Below are 21845 nucleotides of genomic sequence, written 5' to 3'. Positions count from 1 at the left end.
TTCTTCTTATGGACAACCTAGCCCTATAAATTACTTTTTTTATTATCCTTTGCTAAGAAGATTTCAAACTTAAACCATCCTGATATATTGATATACCTAAATACCAGCCTTGTTCTCTGTTCCCATTACCTCTATATACTTGTTGTGGGCAATTTCATTAGATATTTGCATCAATTATTATCTATGCATTATATACTCTTTTGCACACAGATATATGACACAGAGAATAAAGAATTCTCCAAATCTGTTGAAGTATCTGAATCTTAGTTATAGCATCTGATGTAATCTCCATAACTTGGTGGCAGTAGTAATAACATTAGGAAAGGAAATCAGAGTCCTAGATATACCAAACTGGATTACTGAAGGATACACTGATGAAGGACTGGACTGATAAAACTGCAAATAAGATCTTAACAACTAGACACAGGCAAGGCATTCAGGCTGCTTTTATTAGATATTGAAAGTATAAGCAGACAAGCAAGGCCCTGCTTCTGGGCTTCATATCCTCACCACCCACACTAAGGCTGATCAGGGAGACTAGAGAAAAGACAGACACCTGAATGTGATGCAATTAAATACCTGAAGTTTAAGGGCAAGAGTCCTCTCTTGCTCTTCCAGCAGCTGGACCCTGTCCCTCTCCATCTTCTCAGTCAATTGTCTCACCATGTTCCTGATAACTCTTTTCTTCTGTTCATCATCTGTTGATTCCTTGTTAGCCTTTCCTCTAACATTTTGCTGAAGCCTGAGCAGATTCTGCTTTCACACGTTCCACTGTCAGGAGGAAAAGGAAGAAAAAATTGTATGTGGGAAACCAGGTTGTTACCTTGTTCCTTGTACACTGACCTTCATCGTTGCTGCGACTGCAGATGCCCTAGTCAGAAATGGCCTCAGGGCCTCCCGGTGGCGCAGCAGTTGAGCACTGGGCTGCAAAGCTGCCCGCAGCCTCTTCAGCGCCAGTTCAATCCCGGCCCCTGGCAAGGGTCCCACATGGCGCGCAGACCTCTCCTGCCATGCCTGGTGCTCCCTCAGCAGTGTACTTCGTTAGTCGCGCCTGTTCTTTCCCTGCTCTGGCTCTGGAGAAATCTCTCACCCTCCCTGCGCTTCTGACCGTACCCAGTGCTTGTATAAGTAAAATAATAAATAAATAAATTTTAAAAAAAAAAAAAAAAAAAGAAATGACCTCAGCAGTAAGAGGCATCTTTGCTGCTCTTGTTCTTGCTGAGATTCACCCAGCCAAGTTAGTTAAACTAAGAGATTTTGAGGTTCTCTAGTCTCCTCACCTTTAATTTCTTTTCCTTTCTTGTGAGCATCTGTCTGTCTGTAGAATGGCATCAGTCACAGATTCCATGGATGCCAAGTATTTCTGAAGAATCTCTTCAGCCTTGACCAGAGAACAAGCAGTTAGTGATAGGAAATATCTGCAAGCACTTGCCCCTGCCCTGACTGTCCACCATCTTTTCCTCTAGGACTTTGTCCTCCTGGGCCTGTGAAATGGTGGTCAAGAGTCCTGTCACAGTGGTTGGGTGCATGTTCTGTGCTGCCAATCTGCTAACCCTGTTAAGCAAAGTTATATATTGTGTGTGTGTATATATATACACACACACGGGTATATGCATTATATGTGTATATATGTATAAACTGGAAATATAAGATTCTGTTCTTATAGACAGAGGGATCTAATTTTGGAGTTCTAGTCTAGTGCTATTGTCCCATTTGGGTGAAGTTGCTTTTAGAATGAAGGCATCATGCAGAAGGCACATCAGAGCAAAACAGGCGGAGGATGAGAGGGAGGGAGGGAAGTGTGGGTTTGAGGGAGAATAACTGCAGAGAGGCAGATGATAACATGATTTAAATTCTTGTATTTGCTACTTAAGGGCAGTTTGAAACCTAAACTGTAGTAAATTACCATGATTTTTGAAAGCGACTATCATTGGGTATCTGTCCTTCTGTACTATTTTTTTAATTTAATTTTCTATTTTGCTCAGAAGAATTGGGTGTAGGCCAGAGGTGTGTGGGAGTGAGAGGATTCACCAGAGGCAGAGTGGGAAGCCAGAACAGGTGGATTCACTGAAATACACTGCTAAGTGGAGCAGCGAGCATGACAGAAGAGGTCTGCTGCACTGTATGTGGGTCAGCTCCCTGACTAAGGAACAAACTCAGGTTGTAAGTGGTGATTAGTGCTGAGACTTAACCATAGACCACCAGGGAGGCCCTTCTCTGCATATTTGACCCCAGCTGTAATAGTGAATTGCAAAATAGCCTAGTGATTAATCTGATAAACCAACTTATAATTCACTTGTTAACTAAGTGTACACTCTTGGATGAGTATAGGATGCATATCATAGAAACTCAACAGGCTCCCTGTGCAAGTTGATTGAATGAAAGGTGTGAATTGCACATCTATGTACAATTGCACTTTGCCACTTGTTGTTACAAGGTGCATGTCAGCCTTCCCAGAATTAACAGCTAAATCTAGATTACCTGCATCCTTCCAGGGTTGTTGAAAGACTTTTTTCTTCAGCTCTTGTATTTCTGAATGTAGAGACAATAGCCCCTGGTTTAGAAATATATCCCCTGTTTTACATCTTCTTCAAGAGGAGTGAAAATATCCTTAAGTAAATCTGAACAACGATCTGATGATACTTTCAAATTCTGTTTAAAAAATCTTCCTGCTTTTTTTCTAGCTGAGCTTTAATATAAAAATAAGGTATGAAAATAATAAGGAAAAGGTAATACATTGACCTCAGAATTTCTTTGCAAGTCCCTTTATATTGGAGGTGAAATCTGCTAACTTTATATCATACCATAGATATAAACTTCTGCTTTTTAAATTAGACCAATGATTGCATATGAGTAAAGGTGGTTCAGCTAAGACTGCTGAAAGGAACTGAAACTATAGTTTACTTTGCTTTTGACTAGAATATCAAATCAGTCTCATAACATAGGGATGCAATTCGATTAGAAGCCCTGATTGTTGCATAGGGAAGATGTTTAATTTATTCATGAAAAAAATGTGAAGTGTTTGAGTCCATTACATTTTCTAATAGTACTTTGCTTTCTGAGACCTTAATCCATATGAACTTGAGAAAAAAAAATTACCACTAATTCCTTTTGAAATAAATGGTCCTATATCTTTTAAGGAACTCTTCATGAAGACTTCAGTGGCCTCTCTGGCAAAGGCCCTGTGCAGATACAGCAGCTCCTGGAGGGTTTCTGCGGGGAGGTGCGCATTCTGCTCCATCAGTTGTTCATAGCGGGCAATGGCCTTTTGCACTGCAGCTGAGTTCTCTATCTGGGCCAAGGCCAGGACTGCATTCTCCATGCAGCAGGGCAGCTTCCCACTGCTGATGGCATCGACATAGGTCACCACCAAGCTCTGTAGACCTACAGAGAACAAATGATGATGCTTGTTGTAGATGGGCAAGGAAATGTTCTGTATGAAAGTTTGTAATTATGTGTATTACCACTATTTGCTCTCACAGCTCAATGTCCTCGGTATCACCTGGAGTTTGCAGCTATTAATGCAGACTCCTCTGGATAGACCCTCCTCTCTGGCAAGAGCCCTGGTGATATATGTGCACATCAGAGGTGTTGGTGTGGTTCTTTCAGTCCTTCTGTCTTTTCTCACCCAAGAAATTCTACAAGGCAGATGCTATCCCTTCCAGGTTTAGTGTCATCAGTGAGAATAAAGACTGGAAGAGGACTCCGGGTTCCATTGACCTGGATGCCTCCCAAAACTGTTTTAGTTTTAGAATTGCTGAAGATGTAGTCACAGAAGACTGAAGTTTGTTGCACAAATTCAGGGTCCAGCTCATCATCATGTGCAACGTTCCAACTGCTTTAGTTTCTCCCGGTGAGTGGGCCGATCAAGATAAAGCATTTCTTCTTTGGGAAGAACTTCCGGATACAGAGTCGGGGCAGATTAAAATTTCTATCTTTTTCACTGGAACCTGGAAGAAGACAAAAAAGGTACTTGGCGGATATAGGTTCTTACAAACTTTTACTATAAAGGGTCAAACAGTAAATTTTAGCTTTTGTCTTTTTTTTTTTTTTTAAATATTAAATTTTATTTTATATTCCCCCATACAATTGCAAACGCCCCATTCTGACCCCAATCCTTCCCCTCCCGCCCCCCCCCACCCCCAAATAGTGTCTCTGGTTCATAGTTTTTTGTTGATTTGATTTTCACTTTCTTATATTCATTTTCCTGGTCCCTTATTTAAGTTTTCTAGATTCCTGCTATGAGTGAGACCATCCGGTATTTTTCTTTTTCTTTTTGGCTTATTTCGCTGAGCATGATCCCTTCCAGTGCCATCCATGTTGCTGCAAATTGCATGTGTTTATCTTTTTTGAATGCTGAGTAATATTCCATGGTATATATGTACCACATCTTCTTGATCCAGTCATCTATTTTGGGCATTTGGGTTGTTTCCAAAGCTTAGCTATTGTAAACAGTGCTGCTATAAACATAGGAGTGCAGGTGCTCTTTGGAATTGATGTTTCTGTGTCCTTTGGGTAAATACCTAGGAGTGGAATTGCTGGATCATATGGAAGCTCTATGTTTAGTAGGTCCAGAAATCTCCACACAGCTCTCCATAGTGGTTGGACCAGTTTGCACTCCCACCAACAGTGCACAAGAGTTCCTTTTTCTCCACATCCTCGCCAACATTTGTTGTTGCTAGTTTTTTTAATATGTGCCATTCTCACTGGTGTGAGATGGTATCTCATGGTAGTTTTGATTTGCATTTCCCTGATTACAAGTGATGTTGAACATTTTTTCATATGTCTGTTGGCCATTTGCATTTCCTCTTCAGAGAAGTTTCTTTTTAGCTCTTCTGCCCATTTTTTGACTGGATTATTTTCTTTGTTGTTGCTGAGTCTCATCAGCTCTTTGCAGATTTTTGTGATCAGTCCTTTATCATTAGTGTTGGGTGCAAAAATGTTCTCCCAGTTGGTGGGTTTCTCTTTGTTTTTTTATTGTCTCTTTTGCTGTGCAGAAGCTCTTTAATTTGATGTAGTCCCAGCTGTTTATCTTTCTCTTCACTATCACTGCTTTGGGTGATGTGTCTGTAAAGATGTCTTTGATGTGCAAATCCCGTAGTGTTTCGCCTATATTTCCTTCTATGTATTTTATGGTTTCAGGTCTTATGTCTAGTTCTTTAATCCATTTTGAGTTGATTTTTGTGTATGGTGTGAGGTAGTGGTCAAGCTTCATTCTTTTGCATGTAGCGACCCAGTTTTCCCAGCACCATTTATTGAACAAACTTTCTTTGCTCCAATGCATAGTCTTCGCTCCTTTGTCAAAGATTAGTTGACCATAAATCTGTGGGTTTATTTCTGGATTTTCTATTCGATTCCATTGGTCTGTATGTCTGTTCTTGTTCCAATACCATGCAGTTTTGATGATTATGGCTTTGTAGTATAGTTTGAAGTCTGGGAGTGTGATGCCTCCATTCCCTTCTTTTTTTTCAGTAGAGCTTTGGCTATTCGGGGTTTTGGTGATTCCATATGAATTTCATCAATAATTGTTCTATTTCTTTGAAGAATGCCATTGAGATTTTGATTGGAATAGCATTGAATCTGTATATTGCTTTTGGTAGGATGGCCATTTTAATAATGTTTATTCTTCCAATCCATGAGCAGGGGATGTCTTTCCATTTCTTTGTGTCTTCTTCTATTTCTTTTAACAGTGTTTTATAGTTTTCTTTGTATAGGTCCTTTACCTCTTTTGTTAGATTTATTCCCAAATATTTGATTTTTTTTGTTTCGATAATAAAAGGGGTGGTTTTTTTGATTTCTTCTTCTTCAGATTTATTGTTTGTGTATAGGAAGGCTACTGACTTTTGCGTGTTGATTTTGTATCCTGCCACTTTACTGAATTGATTGATGAGTTGAATTAGTTTTTCTGTGGAGATTTTGGGGTCTCTATGTATATTATCATATCATCTGCAAATAGTGATAGTTTGACTTCTTCTTTTCCTATTTGGATTCCTTGGATGTCTTTCTCTTGTCTTATTGCTCTGGCTAGGACTTCCAGTATTATATTGAAAAGCAGTGGTGAGAGTGGACATCCTTGTCTTGTTCCAGATCTTAATGGAATTGCTTTCAGCTTTTCACCATTGAGAATGATGCTGGCTGTTGGCTTGTCATAGATGGCCTTTATGATGTTGAGGTATGTTCCTTGTATCCCAAGAATTTCAAGGGCTTTTATCATGAATGGGTGTTGCACTTTGTCGAAAGCTTTCTCAGCATCTATTGATATTATCATATGGTTTTTATATTTCTTTTTGTTGATGTGTTGGATAACGTTGATTGATTTTCGGATGTTAAACCATCCTTGTGCCCCTGGAATGAATCCAACTTGGTCGTGGTGAATTATCTTATGGATACATTGTTGGATTCTGATAGCTAAAATTTTATTGAGGATTTTTGCATCAGTGTTCATTAGGGAGATTGGCCTATAGTTTTCCTTTTTTGTGTTGTCCTTATTCGGTTTGGTATTAGTGTAATATTGGCTTCATAGAACGTGTTTGGTATTGTCCCTTCCTTCTCAATTTTTTGGAAGAGTTTGTGAAGGATAGGCACTAATTCGTCTCTGAATGTTTGGTAGAATTCATTTGTAAATCCATCAGGTCCTGGGCTTTTGTTTTTGGGGAGGTTTTTAATTACCATTTCAATTTCGCTGCTTGTAATTGGTCTGTTTAGGTGTTCTATTTCTTCTTTATCTAGCTTTGGGTGATTGTAGAGTTGTAGGAATTTGTCCATCTCCTCTAGATTGTTGAACTTGTTTCCATATAACTGTTCATAGTAGTTACTGATTATTCTTTTGATTTCTGCTGTGTCCGTTGTGATTTCTCCTCTTTCATTTATGATTCTGTGTATTTGTGCTTTCTCCTTTTTTCCTTTGTGAGCCTGGCTAGGGGTTTGTCTATTTTATTGATTTTTTCAAAGAACCAGCTCTTGGTTTCATTGATCTTTTGGATTGTTTTTTAGTTTCAATTTCATTTATTTCTGCTTTGGTTTTTATTATTTCTTTTCTTCTACTGGTTCTGGGGTTTTTGTTGTTCTTTTTCTAGATCTTTGAGCTTCGAGATTAGGTGTTTCTTTGAGTTCTTTCTTGTTTTTTGATGTGAGCTTCTATTGCTATATATTTTCCTCTTATTACTGCTTTTGCTGCATCCCATACATTTAGGATATTGGTGTCCTCCTTGTCATTCAATTCAAAGAATTTTTTAATTTCTTCTTTGATCTCCTCGTTAGTCCAGTGGTCTTCCAGTAGTGTGGCTTTTAATCTCCATGAGGTAGGATAGTTCCTTGCCTTCTTTTTATGATTTATTTCTAGTTTGATGCCTTCGTGGTCAGAAAAGATGGTTGGTATGATTTCAATCTTGGTGTATCTGTTGATGTTTGTCTTGTGCCCCAGTATGTGATCGATCCTGGAGAATGATCCGTGTGCGCTTGAGAAAAATGTGTACTCCGTTTTTTTTGGGTTTAGTGTTCTATAGATGTCTGTTAAGCCCAAATGCTCTAGGTCCTTATTTAGAGCTTTAGTTTCTTTACTTATTTTTTGTCTTGTTGATCTATCCATTGTTGATAGTGGTGTGTTGAAGTCTCCCACTACATATGTGTTTTCTCTGATGTCTGTTTTCAGAGAGGACAACAGTTGTCTGATATATTTTGGTGCTCTTTCGTTTGGTGAGTATATGTTAATGAGTGTTATTTCTTCTTGAAGTATTGTCCCCTTAATCATAATGTAGTGACCATTGGGGTCTCTTTTTATTTTTTTGAGTTTGAAGTCTGTTTTATCTGATATAAGTATAGCTGTTCCTGCTTTCTTTTTTGGCCCATTTGCTTGTAGGATTGTTTTCCATCCTTTGACTTTGAGCCTATTTTTATCTTTTGTAGCTAAATGTGTTTCCTGGAGACAGCAAAAGGTTGGGTTTTGTTTCTTAATCCAGGCTGCAACTCTGTGTCTTTTTATTGAAGAGTTTAGTCCATTTACATTTAGAGTTAATATTGATATGTTAGCATCTGTATTTGCCATTATGTTTGTCTTTCCTTTGATTTTATTTATTTATTCTTTTAATAACTTTTTTTTTTTTTTTTTGGTCTTCTTTCGTTGTTATTCGTCCCTCTGAGGTTCTGGCTTTAGGATTCCTTGTAGTATTTTTGGAGTGGGGGTTTAGTCGCAATGAAATTCCGGAGTTTCTCTTTGTCTGGGAAGGTCCATATTCTTTCTTCATGGAGGAAAGAGAGCTTTGCGGGATAGAGTATTCTTGGTTGGCATCTGTTTTCTTGGAGTCTGTTGACTATGTCCCTCCACTCTCTCCTTGCCCGTAGTGTTTCTTCAGAGAAGTCTGATGTCAGCCTGATTGGTTTTCCTTTGAATGTTATCTGTTTCTTCCCTCTTGTCAGCTTCATTATTTTTTCCTTGTCCTGGATTCTTGGGAGCTTTACTATTATGTGTCTTGCTGTGTTTTTCCTTTCGTCGTGGAAGTTTGGTGTTCTTCTTGCTTCTTGTATATCAATTTTCAGCTCCTTCTTCTCATTTGGGAAGTTCTCTTCAATTATATCCATGAATATTTTCTCTGTTCCTACATCTCTCTCCTCTCCTTCTGGAATTCCTATAACTCTTATATTTCCTTTCCTCATGGAGTCAGATAGTTCCCGAAGTCTTTCTTCATTCTTTTTCCTTCGTACTTCTCTTTCCTTTTCTGTTTTGGTTCTTTTTATTTCTGTGTCTTCAAGATTACTTATTCGTTCTTCCATTTCATCTATTCTGCTTTCATTGCTTTTCCCAGAGTTCTTTAGTTCCTCCATTAATTCTTTGATCTCCTGCATTTCTCTTACTTCCCTCTTTAGGGACTCAATTTCCTTCTTCTGATCTATCACTTTTTTAATCATGGCAATTTTAAATTCTCTTTCTGGAAGGCTCAGAAGTTCTTCCAAGTTGCTGTCGTTGCAATCTGGGGAGTGGTTTTCTTTTTGTGGTGTGCTTCTTTCCTGAGGAGTTTTTAGGTTGCGTGTGGTTCTTCTACTCCCTACTGTCTGTTTTCTAATTTGTCGTATGCGTTGGGACACTGTGTTGCTCGGACTGACTGACATCTTGGGTGAACTTCTCCGCTCCCCTCTGGCTCTTCCAGGAGCCATCTCTGTCTTCTGGGGGAGCTTTCTGCTGGTTTTAGGCAGTTTTTACTGAAGAAATGTCCCTGTTCTCAAATGGCGAAGCGGGATGCAGTCCCTGCGCCTCCGGTTTCAGGCACACTCTTCTGCGCACCCGGTCTGCCCCGGACGTGGGTGCCTGCTCCCTCTGTGGGCTCAGACTGCTGGTCGGAAGGGGCCTGGCGTGGAATAACTTCCCGGCTGGCCACTGGGTCCTCCAGAAACCTTCTGCCCTTTTCAAGCAGTCTTAAGAAATGTCCTGTTTTATAGGGTGTTAGTGACTTTTTTTTTCCTGGTCGCTAGGTGGCGCCAGAGATCTCTCCTATTGGCCTTGGGGGGCTGTTTTTCGCCTCCCCCCACCCCGTGGGACAGAGAACAGAGCGGGAATGGTAGGGTACACTTCAACAGCTTTGGGGTGCTGTGTCTGCCTTGTGCCCCACCGTCGTGGAGAAACCACGCCCCGAATTTTCGTGCCCCGGGTCTCAGTTCAAAGCCCTCAGTTCCAGGACGCGGGCTGTAGCCCAGTTCAGTGGCGCGGGAATGGCGCCTTTTGCACAGCTCCCGTGCCTGGGCGCCTGGTTCCTGCTCACTCAGGGAGGGACCTTCACCTCAGTGAGGACCTCCGCGCGTCTCCCCGCAAGCCTAGGTCGCAGGCGCGGGGACCTGGGCAGCCGCGATCCAGGTCTGCACTTGCTTTTCAAGCTCCCCGAGCGCGCCGCGTTTCCGCGCCAGCTTACCGGCAGCCCGGGCTGTGTGCGCGTCTCCCGGGGTCTTTGTTCTTCTCTAATGGCGCCCGGAGCCGTTCGCTCACCGCCCGCGGCGGATCCTGCAGGGTTCGCCTCAGCTCCCGTTCACGGGGTGTGGTGGCTGCAATAGTTCCTTTCCACTCACAGTCCCGCTTGCTGCGTCGTTTGTTCTTGTTGGTTGTTTTGGTTTGTTGTTTCCTCCTCTCTGCCGGTCGGAGAGTGCCGCCTCTGTGGGCGGGGGAGGGGAGCAGGGTTCTGCGCTTCTCTCCCTTCTAGTCCTCTTTTATGGCCACTTTCTTCTTCGGGCAGTTCGCTGGCGTCACCCGTTTATCTTCCGTGTCCCAGTTCTCACTGGGACCTGCCGCTTTTCCTCCCTATTCACTTTTTTTAATGGGAGATCTTACTCGCAGCGTCTCCTCGCCGCCATGTTGCTCCGCCCCCTCTCTATTTTAGCTTTTGTATGTCCTCAATTACAACAGAAAGTAGCCATTGACAATATAAATACCCTTCTCACAAATTCTCTTTTACCAAACCAAAGTCACTTCACTTTTCACTAACCAAAAGTGATCTGAAGAGGATTTTTGCAACCATCACAATAGACAAATAGTGAAACTAGCACTCAGTGTTGGTCTTTTAGAGAGCTGTTATAGAGACAGAGCAACTCCAGCAAGCTGCCTGAGGGCACTGCCCATGTCCTGCCCCTGGAGCTAGTTCAGTATTTCATCATCGACCTGTCAAAGCTTTAAACTGTGTCTGTAAAGGTGTGTGCTTCATCTTGATCATTGTACGTTCCTTAGCAGGATGTGTCCTAAGGTATCAGCAAAGCCTAAGATGAAAGAATGCACAAGGCTAAGCAGTCACACACACTGCAATTTCACCTTTTCTGCATTAGCCACATGAGCCACAACAGAAGGTGAGCCTTGGTTTGGGATATTGAGATTTGCAGACACAGAAGGAGGTGTGGCCTTACCTGTTCTAATGAATTCAAGTAACAATGTGTTACTTTCGGGTGACCATCTTCCTCTCAGTCCTGCAGGTCAAGCTTCTGCATATCCCACATCAACCTCTGAATACTTAACCTAAAACACCCCATTACCTCTCAGTCTTCCAGGATGCTCAATGTCTTCTCGGTTCTGATAAGTGAAACTTACTACTCAACCCTGCTTTTTATGGGTAGTGTATTTATTGCATTACTGCTTTTATGCTAGGTAGTAGTATTTTAACTTTCATGTGTTATTCACATGAGTTTGTAGGTTATTTTTTGGATCTGGGGATACTCAAATTTTTTTCCATATAAATTCATGGCAATTGTCTCTGGTTTTATGCCATTTTGACTTAGCAAAGTCTTCATAGACATACTTTGCATTTAACTAGCAGGAGAAACTTGTATTTTAATGAACGGACAAAGCTTTATTCCAGTAAAGACTTATTTAGAAAGACAGTGGGCAGGCTGCCTTAATCATCGTTTGCCATGACCACAGAACACAAGTCTCTGGATGAGTGCATTGCTCACGCTTGAATCTAATTCAGTGGACATACATGTCCATTCTATGTCACACTCTTTGGCTAATTACATTATGAAACCTGAGAAGGGAAATAAAGTTAATTTGACCACTGCACGGGAAAGGGTGAAAGAAAAAACCTTGTTCTTAGAACAGGGTACATATGTTTAAAATTTATTTTATTAATTCAGATATTTAATAATTATTTTTAGTAATAATACCCTACTAAGGAAGATTGACAACTATAAAAATAAGAAAAGCATTATTAGTAAACTAAGAAATGATAGTTTCTCAAGTTTTATCCTCTATAAATCTGCCAATTGTAAGTTCCCTTTACCTTGCTTAAGCTTAAGTGAATTCTTCAGGTACTCATCTGGTGTGATGAGTTGTCCATCTGCTTCCAAGTCCAGGGAGAAATCCCTCAGGGTCCACACAAAGTCTGGAAAAAAGCTCACAAAGTCAGCCGAATCCTCAACCTCGTTGGCATCAGGTGAGGATTTCGCCTTGATCCGATCTGTCAGTTCTGTCACATAGCTGAGCAGCAAACTAAGGGAAATTGGCGAACAAGAACAGTTCCCACATCCCATATTAGCACCACAGATTGTAGAACTTTCCTTTCCCATTCTTCTTAGCTCAAGTGTGAATTCTCAGTGGGTACATAGACTCTTCTCCCCTGTCCTCAAAGTATTTTTTAAAAAGATTTATTTATTTATGCATACAAGAACTGGGGTACAGGTCAGAGGTACGGGGTTTGAGAGGATTCGCCAGAGACAGAATGGGGAGCAAAAGAGGCAGATCCACTGAAATACACTGCTGAGGGGAGCAGTGGGCGAGGCAGGAGAGGTCTGCTGCACTATGTGGGTCAGCTCCCTGGCCAGCCAGGGATCAAACTTGTGCTGCAGTGGCTGGTAAGCCTGACAGTGCTGTGCTACTGGGGAGGCCTTCAAAGTACTTTTTGATTTCTCTTTTGTGCTTGATTCACCAGGGTTCACATTTAGGAAGCTGTTTTTTAGTACAAATCTCCCCCCCTTTGATGTGTTAGGATGGCAAAGGATACTACAGTTGGTCCATGGCCTGCTGATTGATGGTGCCCATGCTATTGTACACAAAGGTGCTGCTCAGGAGGATTGCCAGGGCGAAGATCCAGGAGTCATTCTGGTTGTCACCCTGGAAATGAGAGCACATTGGGGCAGGATTCGGTTTCATTCTCAGGGTGCTTTCTAGATCAGCAGCGGCAAAAGTATGCTCATTCCACTGGAGGTGTTTTATATTATTTTTTTAAGATTAAAGACCACTTTCAAACAAATATTCTTGTTGGCAAATGTGTATTTTGAATAGTTTTCTGCTAAATATTTTTGGGTTTACACTGATTCTCACAAGGTCCTATTATGGCCACTGGAAGATAATTGCAAAAGAAGTTGTCAGGGTTAGTGACCATTCTAAGGCCTTCGATAGCAAGAATTTTTCTTTCTTTTGTAGTAAAATTGACACATACAAGAATAATAATACTTATAGATATTTATTTAGCAATTATTTTGTACCTGTATTTTGTATTATTTATTTTTAAAGAATTATTTATTCATGCATACAAGAACTGGGGTACAGGCCAGAGTTGTGGGGGGTGAGAGATTTCACCAGAGACAGAGTGGCGAACAGAACAGGTGGATTGACTGAAATACACTGCTGAGGGGAGCAGCAGGCTACTCAGGAGAGGTCTGCTGCATCAGGTGAGTGGATTCCTGAGCAGTGATTGAACTCGTGTGCAGTGGCTGCAACTAGCTTCATAGGTCTCGTCTTAACCCCTTGTGCAGGGAGGCCTTGTATTTTGTATTTTGTTTCCCTTACTACTTGAGGCACATTTAGACAGGTTAATTCTGCATTACAAATCAGGTAAATATAGAACTATTACACCTGTTGAAACAACTATGAAAAAAATACAGATCTAGTAGGCCTGTTTTCCAAATGGAAACTGATGTTAAAACAAGTCCAATAATTTTCTCAAACTATCAAGTTAGTGATATTGTTTAAATTGAAGTAGTAGGATTTGGGACCAAAACCCTTAACTAAAGTTCTCTGCTGTTTAAACCTCATGAAGCTGATTTTATTTCTACTGTGTGCGTGCAACTGTGTTATCTGGTATTGTTTTAATTAGAATATAGTATACTGACTATGCTTTCCTAGTATTCTCCCTTATATTTTCCTGTCCTGTGGTTGCTAAACTTGTTCTCATGACATGTGAAGAGAAAGACAAACAATATTATGGTTGATTGTATGTTCTTATTTATGGAAAATGAAATATGGCAGAGACTATTGAGAGGTGAGGGGCTTGTTTCCAAGTTGAGTCCTCAACACTTACCTTCTCCACATCGCCTAAGCCCTCAGTGTCCAGAAGAACCAGGGTGTGGTCTGGCTTCTTGGGATGAGGCACACACCACATCCAGATTCCTTTGGTGTGAGATTGCACTGTGGAACCCAGGGAGAAGCCTTCAGGGGAGGATTGAGGTAAAAGAAAAAAAAAGGGTGGCGTTTTAATGGGAGTGGGATCTGGAAATTAAGGGTTAGGAGAGAAAACTGCTATCAACCAGTAGTATCACAGAAATGGGGAAAATAGAATACATGAAACAATTTCACATGTTTTTATGACAGAAACCATCAACCAAAAACATAAAAGGAAATTACTTCAACATAGTAAAAGCTAAAAATAGAAAAACCTATAGCTTGCCTCCCTAGCAGTGCAGTGGGTTGAGCACAGTGCTTTGAAGCTGTCTGCAGTCTCTGCAGCACCAGTTCGATTCCCTGGCCGACCAGGGAGATTCCCACATAGCGCAGCAGACCTCTCCTGTCTCGCCGGCTGCTCCACTTGCCTTTTCTGCTCCTATCTCTGACTACAGTGAATTCACTCACCCTTCCACTCCTCTGGTCTGAACCCCAGCTCTTGTATAAATAAAATTACAAAAAATCTTTAAAAATGAAAAGAAAAACCTACAGCCAACAGCACACTCAAAGTGAAAGACAGAAAAAATTCCTGCAATAAAAATGTACACAAATGTATCAAAGACATACATGTGAGAGTAAAAGTTGAAGAACTAGTAGTAGAAAACACAGGAGCTCTGCTCCAGGATATTGGATATGGCAGTGATTGCTTGTTATATGACACCAAAAGAATAAGCAACAAAAGAAAATTTAGACAAGTTCAGCCACATCAAAATTAAAACTTTGATGCATTAAAGGATATTACTGGAGCCTCCGTGGTGGCCTAGAGGTTAAGCCTCAGCCCTATCACCACTAAGGCCTGAGTTTGATCGCTGGCCAAGGAGCTAACCCACACATGGCACAGCAGACCTCTCTTGTCTCACCTGCTGCTCCCCTTAGCAGTATGTTTCAGTTAATCTACCTTTCTGCTCCCCACTCTGTCTCTGGTGAATCTGCTCACCCTTGTATTTCCAGCCTACACTCCAGTTCTTCTAAGCAAAAAATAAATAAATAAATAAACAAATAAATAAATAAATCATGCTTATTACCAACAGAGTGAAAAAAATGAGAAAATATTTGCTAGTCATGAATATGATAAAGGGTTGATATCCAACAGACATAAAAAGCAAACCAGTAAATAATTAAAGAACATACTTGAGCAGATAATTCTCTAGAGAAAATATGCAAGTAAGCAATAACAAGTGCTCAATGTCACCAAATATTAGGAAATACAAATCAAAACTACAGTGACATACTACTTACTATTTATCAGTATGACCAATATAAAAAACAAGCAGAGATTAACAATTATTGGTGAATATGTACAGAAATTGGAACCCTTATGCATTTCTGGTGGGGATATAAAATGGAACAATTGTTATAAAAAGTGATATGTTGATTTTTTTTTTTTTAACTTAAAAATCTTCTGACTAGGTACAGTCAGAAGCGCGGGAGGGTGAGAGAATTCACCAGAGTCAGAGCGGAGAGCAGAACAGACAGACTGATGAAATATACTGCTGAGGGGAGCAGCAGGCATGGCAGGAGAGGTCTGCGCGCCTTGTGGGACCCTCGCTGGGGGCCGGGGATTGAACCAGTGCTGCAGAAGCCGCAGGCAGCTTCACAGCCCAGCGCTCAACCTCTGCACCACCAGGGAGGCCCGTGATATGTTGATTTTTTAAATAAATTAAATATTAAGTTGCCATATGATCCAGCCATTCCATTTTTTAGGTATTTATCCAAAAGAAGTGCAAGTAGGAACTCGGACAGATATTTGTACACCTGATTTCTTAGTAATATAATTTTAATAGCCAAAAGGTGGAAAGAACCCAATTGTCTACTTGCAGATAAAATGTTGCTATGCATATGTAACAATTAACCTTAAAAAGGGATATAATTTTGACACATTTTACCACAGTGATGTAACGTAGATGTTATGCTGTGAAATAAGCCAATTACATATGACCAGAAAAAAAATATGATTCCTATTATAAGAGACCCAGAGCAGTCATTTTCATAGAAACATGGTGTTGAAAGGTGGTTGCTAAGCTTGGGGGAGTTATTGTTTAATGGGGAGGGGAGTTACTGTTTAATGGGCACAGAGTTTCTGTTGGAAAAGAGGAAAACTTATGAAGATGAATGTGAATTTACCTAGTGCCACACAAATGTACACTTAAAAAGAGTTGCAATGGTAAATTTTTTTTGTTAAGTACATTTTAAAACAGTAAATAAAAAAGAATATCCTTTTCAGATTTAAACAAGATTTTAAAGATCAGTGGAAAATTGTTCTTACTACATGAACATTTCAGCAAATGTCTTATTCTTCATCACTAAGTTTATTGTTTGTATTGCTGCCTTAGTCTAGCTCAGAAAGGAACAATTTATGCTTTTAAAAGGGGAAACTAAGTTCAAGTGGAAGAAAGATGAGCTGACTTTATATCACATTGAAGATAAAGATAAAAACATAACTATGGATCAAAATTTATCTACCATCTTCCCCATCTCTCACATCTGTCCTCACAGCACTACTGAATGCTGGTAGTATAGGTGGACAGAGGGGACTTGACAGAGTGCTGCTGGTGTCACTCACCCTTCTTCTTGTCAGCCAGCTTGTTCATCAGGTAGGATTTGCCTGTGCGGTAGAGACCCACAATAGCCACCACAACCACAGGCTGCGTAATGGCAGACAGGATCTCCAGAGCTTTTGGATTGACCATCAGTTGGTTTTGAGTGTTCTCTACGAGGCATGCTGGGTTTGGCATGTGCATCTCTGAGGTCATGTTCAGGATGTTCCCTTGTCTGTAAGGGAAGAGATGTGATGAATTAAATTTTCAGTCTAAGTAGATCAAGAACTTGCACCAGGTTATTTGCATTCAGAAGATGGGGGCTTAAAATTCTCCAACGTCATCAAAAGTTTTGTGTCAATTGTGAGACAGATGAGGGGAGGATCTGTACCATTTTAAAAAGTTATGGAAGCGGGCCTCCCTGGTGGCACAGGCAGTTGAGCACAATGCTGTGAAGCTGTGCACAGTCTCTGCACGCTGGTTTTATCCCAGCCAGCTGGGAAGATGCCCACATGGCACGGCAGACCTCTCCTGTCTTGCCTGCTGCTCCCCTCTCAGTGAATTTCGGTCAGTTTGCCTGTTCTGTTCCTCACTCTGTCTCTGGTGAATCCTCTCACCCTCCTGCACATTTGGCCTATGCCCCAGTTCTTGTATGCATGAATAAATAAATCTTAAAAAAACATTATGGAAGCATTTTAACAGTAGTCCATTGGAAAATATATTGTATGACAGGGACTTACCAACATTTAACCTCTTTCATGCACAAAGTCTTTAAATTACCATGGAAAACTCTTGAGTTAAAGTCTCATTAAAGCGGAGGGGGCGGAGCAACATGGCGGCGAGGAGAAGCTGCGAGTAAGATCTCCCACTAAAAAAAGTGAATAGGGAGGAAAAGCGGCAGGTCCCAGTGAGAACTGGGACACGGAAGATAAACGGGTGACGCCAGCGAACTGCCCGAAGAAGAAAGTGGCCATAAAAGAGGACTAGAAGGGAGGGAAGCGCAGAACCCTGCTCCCCTCCCCCGCCCACAGAGGCAGCACTCTCCGACCCGCAGAGAGGAGGAAACAACAAACCAAAACGGCCCACAAGAACAAACGACGCAGCAAGCGGGACTGTGAGCGGAAAGGAACTATTGCAGCCACCACACCCCGTGAACGGGAGCTGAGGCGAACCCTGCAGGATCCGCCGCAGCGGTGAGCGAACGGCTCCGGGCGCCATTAGAGAAGAACAAAGACCCCAGGAGACGCGCACACAGCCCGGGCTGCCGGTAAGCCTGCGCGGGAAAGCGGCTCGCTCGGCGTGCACTTGAAAAGTAAGTGCACACCTGGATCGCAGCTGCCCAGGTCCCCGTGCCTGCGACCTAGGCTTGCGGGGAGACGACCTAGGCTTGCGGGGAGACGCACGGAGGTCCTCACTGAGGTGAAGGTCCCTCCCTGAGTGAGCAGGAACCAGGCGCCCAGGCACGGGAGCTGTGCAAAAGGCGCCATTCCCGCGCCACTGAACTGGGCTACAGCCCGCGTCCTGGAACTGAGGGCTTTGAACTGAGACCCGGGGCACGAAAATTCGGGGCGTGGTTTCTCCACGACGGTGGGGCACAAGGCAGACACAGCACCCCAAAGCTGTTGAGGTGTACCCTATCATTCCCGCTCTGTTCGCTGTCCCACGGGGTGGGGGTAGGCGAAAAACAGCCCCCCAAGGCCAATAGGAGAGATCTCTGGCGCCACCTAGCGACCAGGAAAAAAAAAAGTCACTAACACCCTATAAAACAGGACATTTCTTAAGACTGCTTGAAAAGGGCAGAAGGTTTCTGGAGGACCCAGTGGCCAGCCGGGAAGTTATTCCACGCCAGGCCCCTTCCGACCAGCAGTCTGAGCCCACAGAGGGAGCAGGCACCCACGTCCGGGGCAGACCGGGTGCGCAGAAGAGTGTGCCTGAAACCGGAGGCGCAGGGACTGCATCCCGCTTCGCCATTTGAGAACAGGGACATTTCTTCAGTAAAAACTGCCTAAAACCAGCAGAAAGCTCCCCCAGAAGACAGAGATGGCTCCTGGAAGAGCCAGAGGGGAGCGGAGAAGTTCACCCAAGATGTCAGTCAGTCCGAGCAACACAGTGTCCCAACGCATACGACAAATTAGAAAACAGACAGTAGGGAGTAGAAGAACCACACGCAACCTAAAAACTCCTCAGGAAAGAAGCACACCACAAAAAGAAAACCACTCCCCAGATTGCAACGACAGCAACTTGGAAGAACTTCTGAGCCTTCCAGAAAGAGAATTTAAAATTGCCATGATTAAAAAAGTGATAGATCAGAAGAAGGAAATTGAGTCCCTAAAGAGGGAAGTAAGAGAAATGCAGGAGATCAAAGAATTAATGGAGGAACTAAAGAACTCTGGGAAAAGCAATGAAAGCAGAATAGATGAAATGGAAGAACGAATAAGTAATCTTGAAGACACAGAAATAAAAAGAACCAAAACAGAAAAGGAAAGAGAAGTACGAAGGAAAAAAGAAGAAAGACTTCGGGAACTATCTGACTCCATGAGGAAAGGAAATATAAGAGTTATAGGAATACCAGAAGGAGAGGAGAGAGAAGTAGGAACAGAGAAAATATTCATGGATATAATTGAAGAGAACTTCCCAAATGAGAAGAAGGAGCTGAAAATTGATATACAAGAAGCAAGAAGAAACACCAAACTTCCACGACGAAAGGAAAAACACAGCAAGACACATAATAGTAAAGCTCCCAAGAATCCAGGACAAGGAAAAAATAATGAAGCTGACAAGAGGGAAGAAACAGATAACATTCAAAGGAAAACCAATCAGGCTGACATCAGACTTCTCTGAAGAAACACTACGGGCAAGGAGAGAGTGGAGGGACATAGTCAACAGACTCCAAGAAAACAGATGCCAACCAAGAATACTCTATCCCGCAAAGCTCTCTTTCCTCCATGAAGAAAGAATATGGACCTTCCCAGACAAAGAGAAACTCCGGAATTTCATTGCGACTAAACCCCCACTCCAAAAAATACTACAAGGAATCCTAAAGCCAGAACCTCAGAGGGACGAATAACAACGAAAGAAGACCAAAAAAAAAAAAAAAAAGTTATTAAAAGAATAAATAAATAAAATCAAAGGAAAGACAAACATAATGGCAAATACAGATGCTAACATATCAATATTAACTCTAAATGTAAATGGACTAAACTCTTCAATAAAAAGACACAGAGTTGCAGCCTGGATTAAGAAACAAAACCCAACCTTTTGCTGTCTCCAGGAAACACATTTAGCTACAAAAGATAAAAATAGGCTCAAAGTCAAAGGATGGAAAACAATCCTACAAGCAAATGGGCCAAAAAAGAAAGCAGGAACAGCTATACTTATATCAGATAAAACAGACTTCAAACTCAAAAAAATAAAAAGAGACCCCAATGGTCACTACATTATGATTAAGGGGACAATACTTCAAGAAGAAATAACACTCATTAACATATACTCACCAAACGAAAGAGCACCAAAATATATCAGACAACTGTTGTCCTCTCTGAAAACAGACATCAGAGAAAACACATATGTAGTGGGAGACTTCAACACACCCACTATCAACAATGGATAGATCAACAAGACAAAAAATAAGTAAAGAAACTAAAGCTCTAAATAAGGACCTAGAGCATTTGGGCTTAACAGACATCTATAGAACACTAAACCCAAAAAAAACGGAGTACACATTTTTCTCAAGCGCACACGGATCATTCTCCAGGATCGATCACATACTGGGGCACAAGACAAACATCAACAGATACACCAAGATTGAAATCATACCAACCATCTTTTCTGACCACGAAGGCATCAAACTAGAAATAAATCATAAAAAGAAGGCAAGGAACTATCCTACCTCATGGAGATTAAAAGCCACACTACTGGAAGACCACTGGACTAACGAGGAGATCAAAGAAGAAATTAAAAAATTCTTTGAATTGAATGACAAGGAGGACACCAATATCCTAAATGTATGGGATGCAGCAAAAGCAGTAATAAGAGGAAAATATATAGCAATAGAAGCTCACATCAAAAAACAAGAAAGAACTCAAAGAAACAACCTAATCTCGAAGCTCAAAGATCTAGAAAAAGAACAACAAAAAAACCCCAGAACCAGTAGAAGAAAAGAAATAATAAAAACCAAAGCAGAAATAAATGAAATTGAAACTAAAAAAACAATCCAAAAGATCAATGAAACCAAGAGCTGGTTCTTTGAAAAAATCAATAAAATAGACAAACCCCTAGCCAGGCTCACAAAGGAAAAAAGGGAGAAAGCACAAATACACAGAATCATAAATGAAAGAGGAGAAATCACAACGGACACAGCAGAAATCAAAAGAATAATCAGTAACTACTATGAACAGTTATATGGAAACAAGTTCAACAATCTAGAGGAGATGGACAAATTCCTACAACTCTACAATCACCCAAAGCTAGATAAAGAAGAAATAGAACACCTAAACAGACCAATTACAAGCAGCGAAATTGAAATGGTAATTAAAAACCTCCCCAAAAACAAAAGCCCAGGACCTGATGGATTTACAAATGAATTCTACCAAACATTCAGAGACGAATTAGTGCCTATCCTTCACAAACTCTTCCAAAAAATTGAGAAGGAAGGGACAATACCAAACACGTTCTATGAAGCCAATATTACACTAATACCAAAACCGAATAAGGACAACACAAAAAAGGAAAACTATAGGCCAATCTCCCTAATGAACACTGATGCAAAAATCCTCAATAAAATTTTAGCTATCAGAATCCAACAATGTATCCATAAGATAATTCACCACGACCAAGTTGGATTCATTCCAGGGGCACAAGGATGGTTTAACATCCGAAAATCAATCAACGTTATCCAACACATCAACAAAAAGAAATATAAAAACCATATGATAATATCAATAGATGCTGAGAAAGCTTTCGACAAAGTGCAACACCCATTCATGATAAAAGCCCTTGAAATTCTTGGGATACAAGGAACATACCTCAACATCATAAAAGCCATCTATGACAAGCCAACAGCCAGTATCATTCTCAATGGTGAAAAGCTGAAAGCAATTCCATTAAGATCTGGAACAAGACAAGGATGTCCACTCTCACCACTGCTTTTCAATATAATATTGGAAGTCCTAGCCAGAGCAATAAGACAAGAGAAAGACATCCAAGGCATCCAAATAGGAAAAGAAGAAGTCAAACTATCACTATTTGCAGATGATATGATAATATACATAGAGAACCCCAAAATCTCCACAGAAAAACTAATTCAACTCATCAATCAATTCAGTAAAGTGGCAGGATACAAAATCAACACGCAAAAGTCAGTAGCCTTCCTATACACAAACAATAAATCTGAAGAAGAAGAA

At 41.2% G+C, this 21845-nt stretch overlaps 1 protein-coding gene across 1 annotated transcript in view; it reads right to left on the bottom strand.

Annotated features, from left to right (window-relative positions):
• LOC119237197 (guanylate-binding protein 1-like) overlaps positions 1 to 21845 on the bottom strand; it is a 39195-nt gene that overhangs the window by 13529 nt on the left and 3821 nt on the right. Inside the window, 4 exon segments of the mRNA XM_037501278.2 lie at positions 11748 to 11944; positions 12468 to 12577; positions 13767 to 13894; positions 16470 to 16678. Coding sequence (XP_037357175.1) covers positions 11748 to 11944; positions 12468 to 12577; positions 13767 to 13894; positions 16470 to 16659 — 625 coding nt within the window. The 5' untranslated portion in view covers positions 16660 to 16678.

This window comes from Talpa occidentalis, unplaced genomic scaffold (assembly GCF_014898055.3).
Source record: "Talpa occidentalis isolate TD23 unplaced genomic scaffold, MPIMG_talOcc4v2.1 talOcc4.9, whole genome shotgun sequence".
Lineage (NCBI taxonomy): Eukaryota > Metazoa > Chordata > Mammalia > Eulipotyphla > Talpidae > Talpa > Talpa occidentalis.
This window is presented reverse-complemented; position numbering and strand designations above follow the sequence as displayed.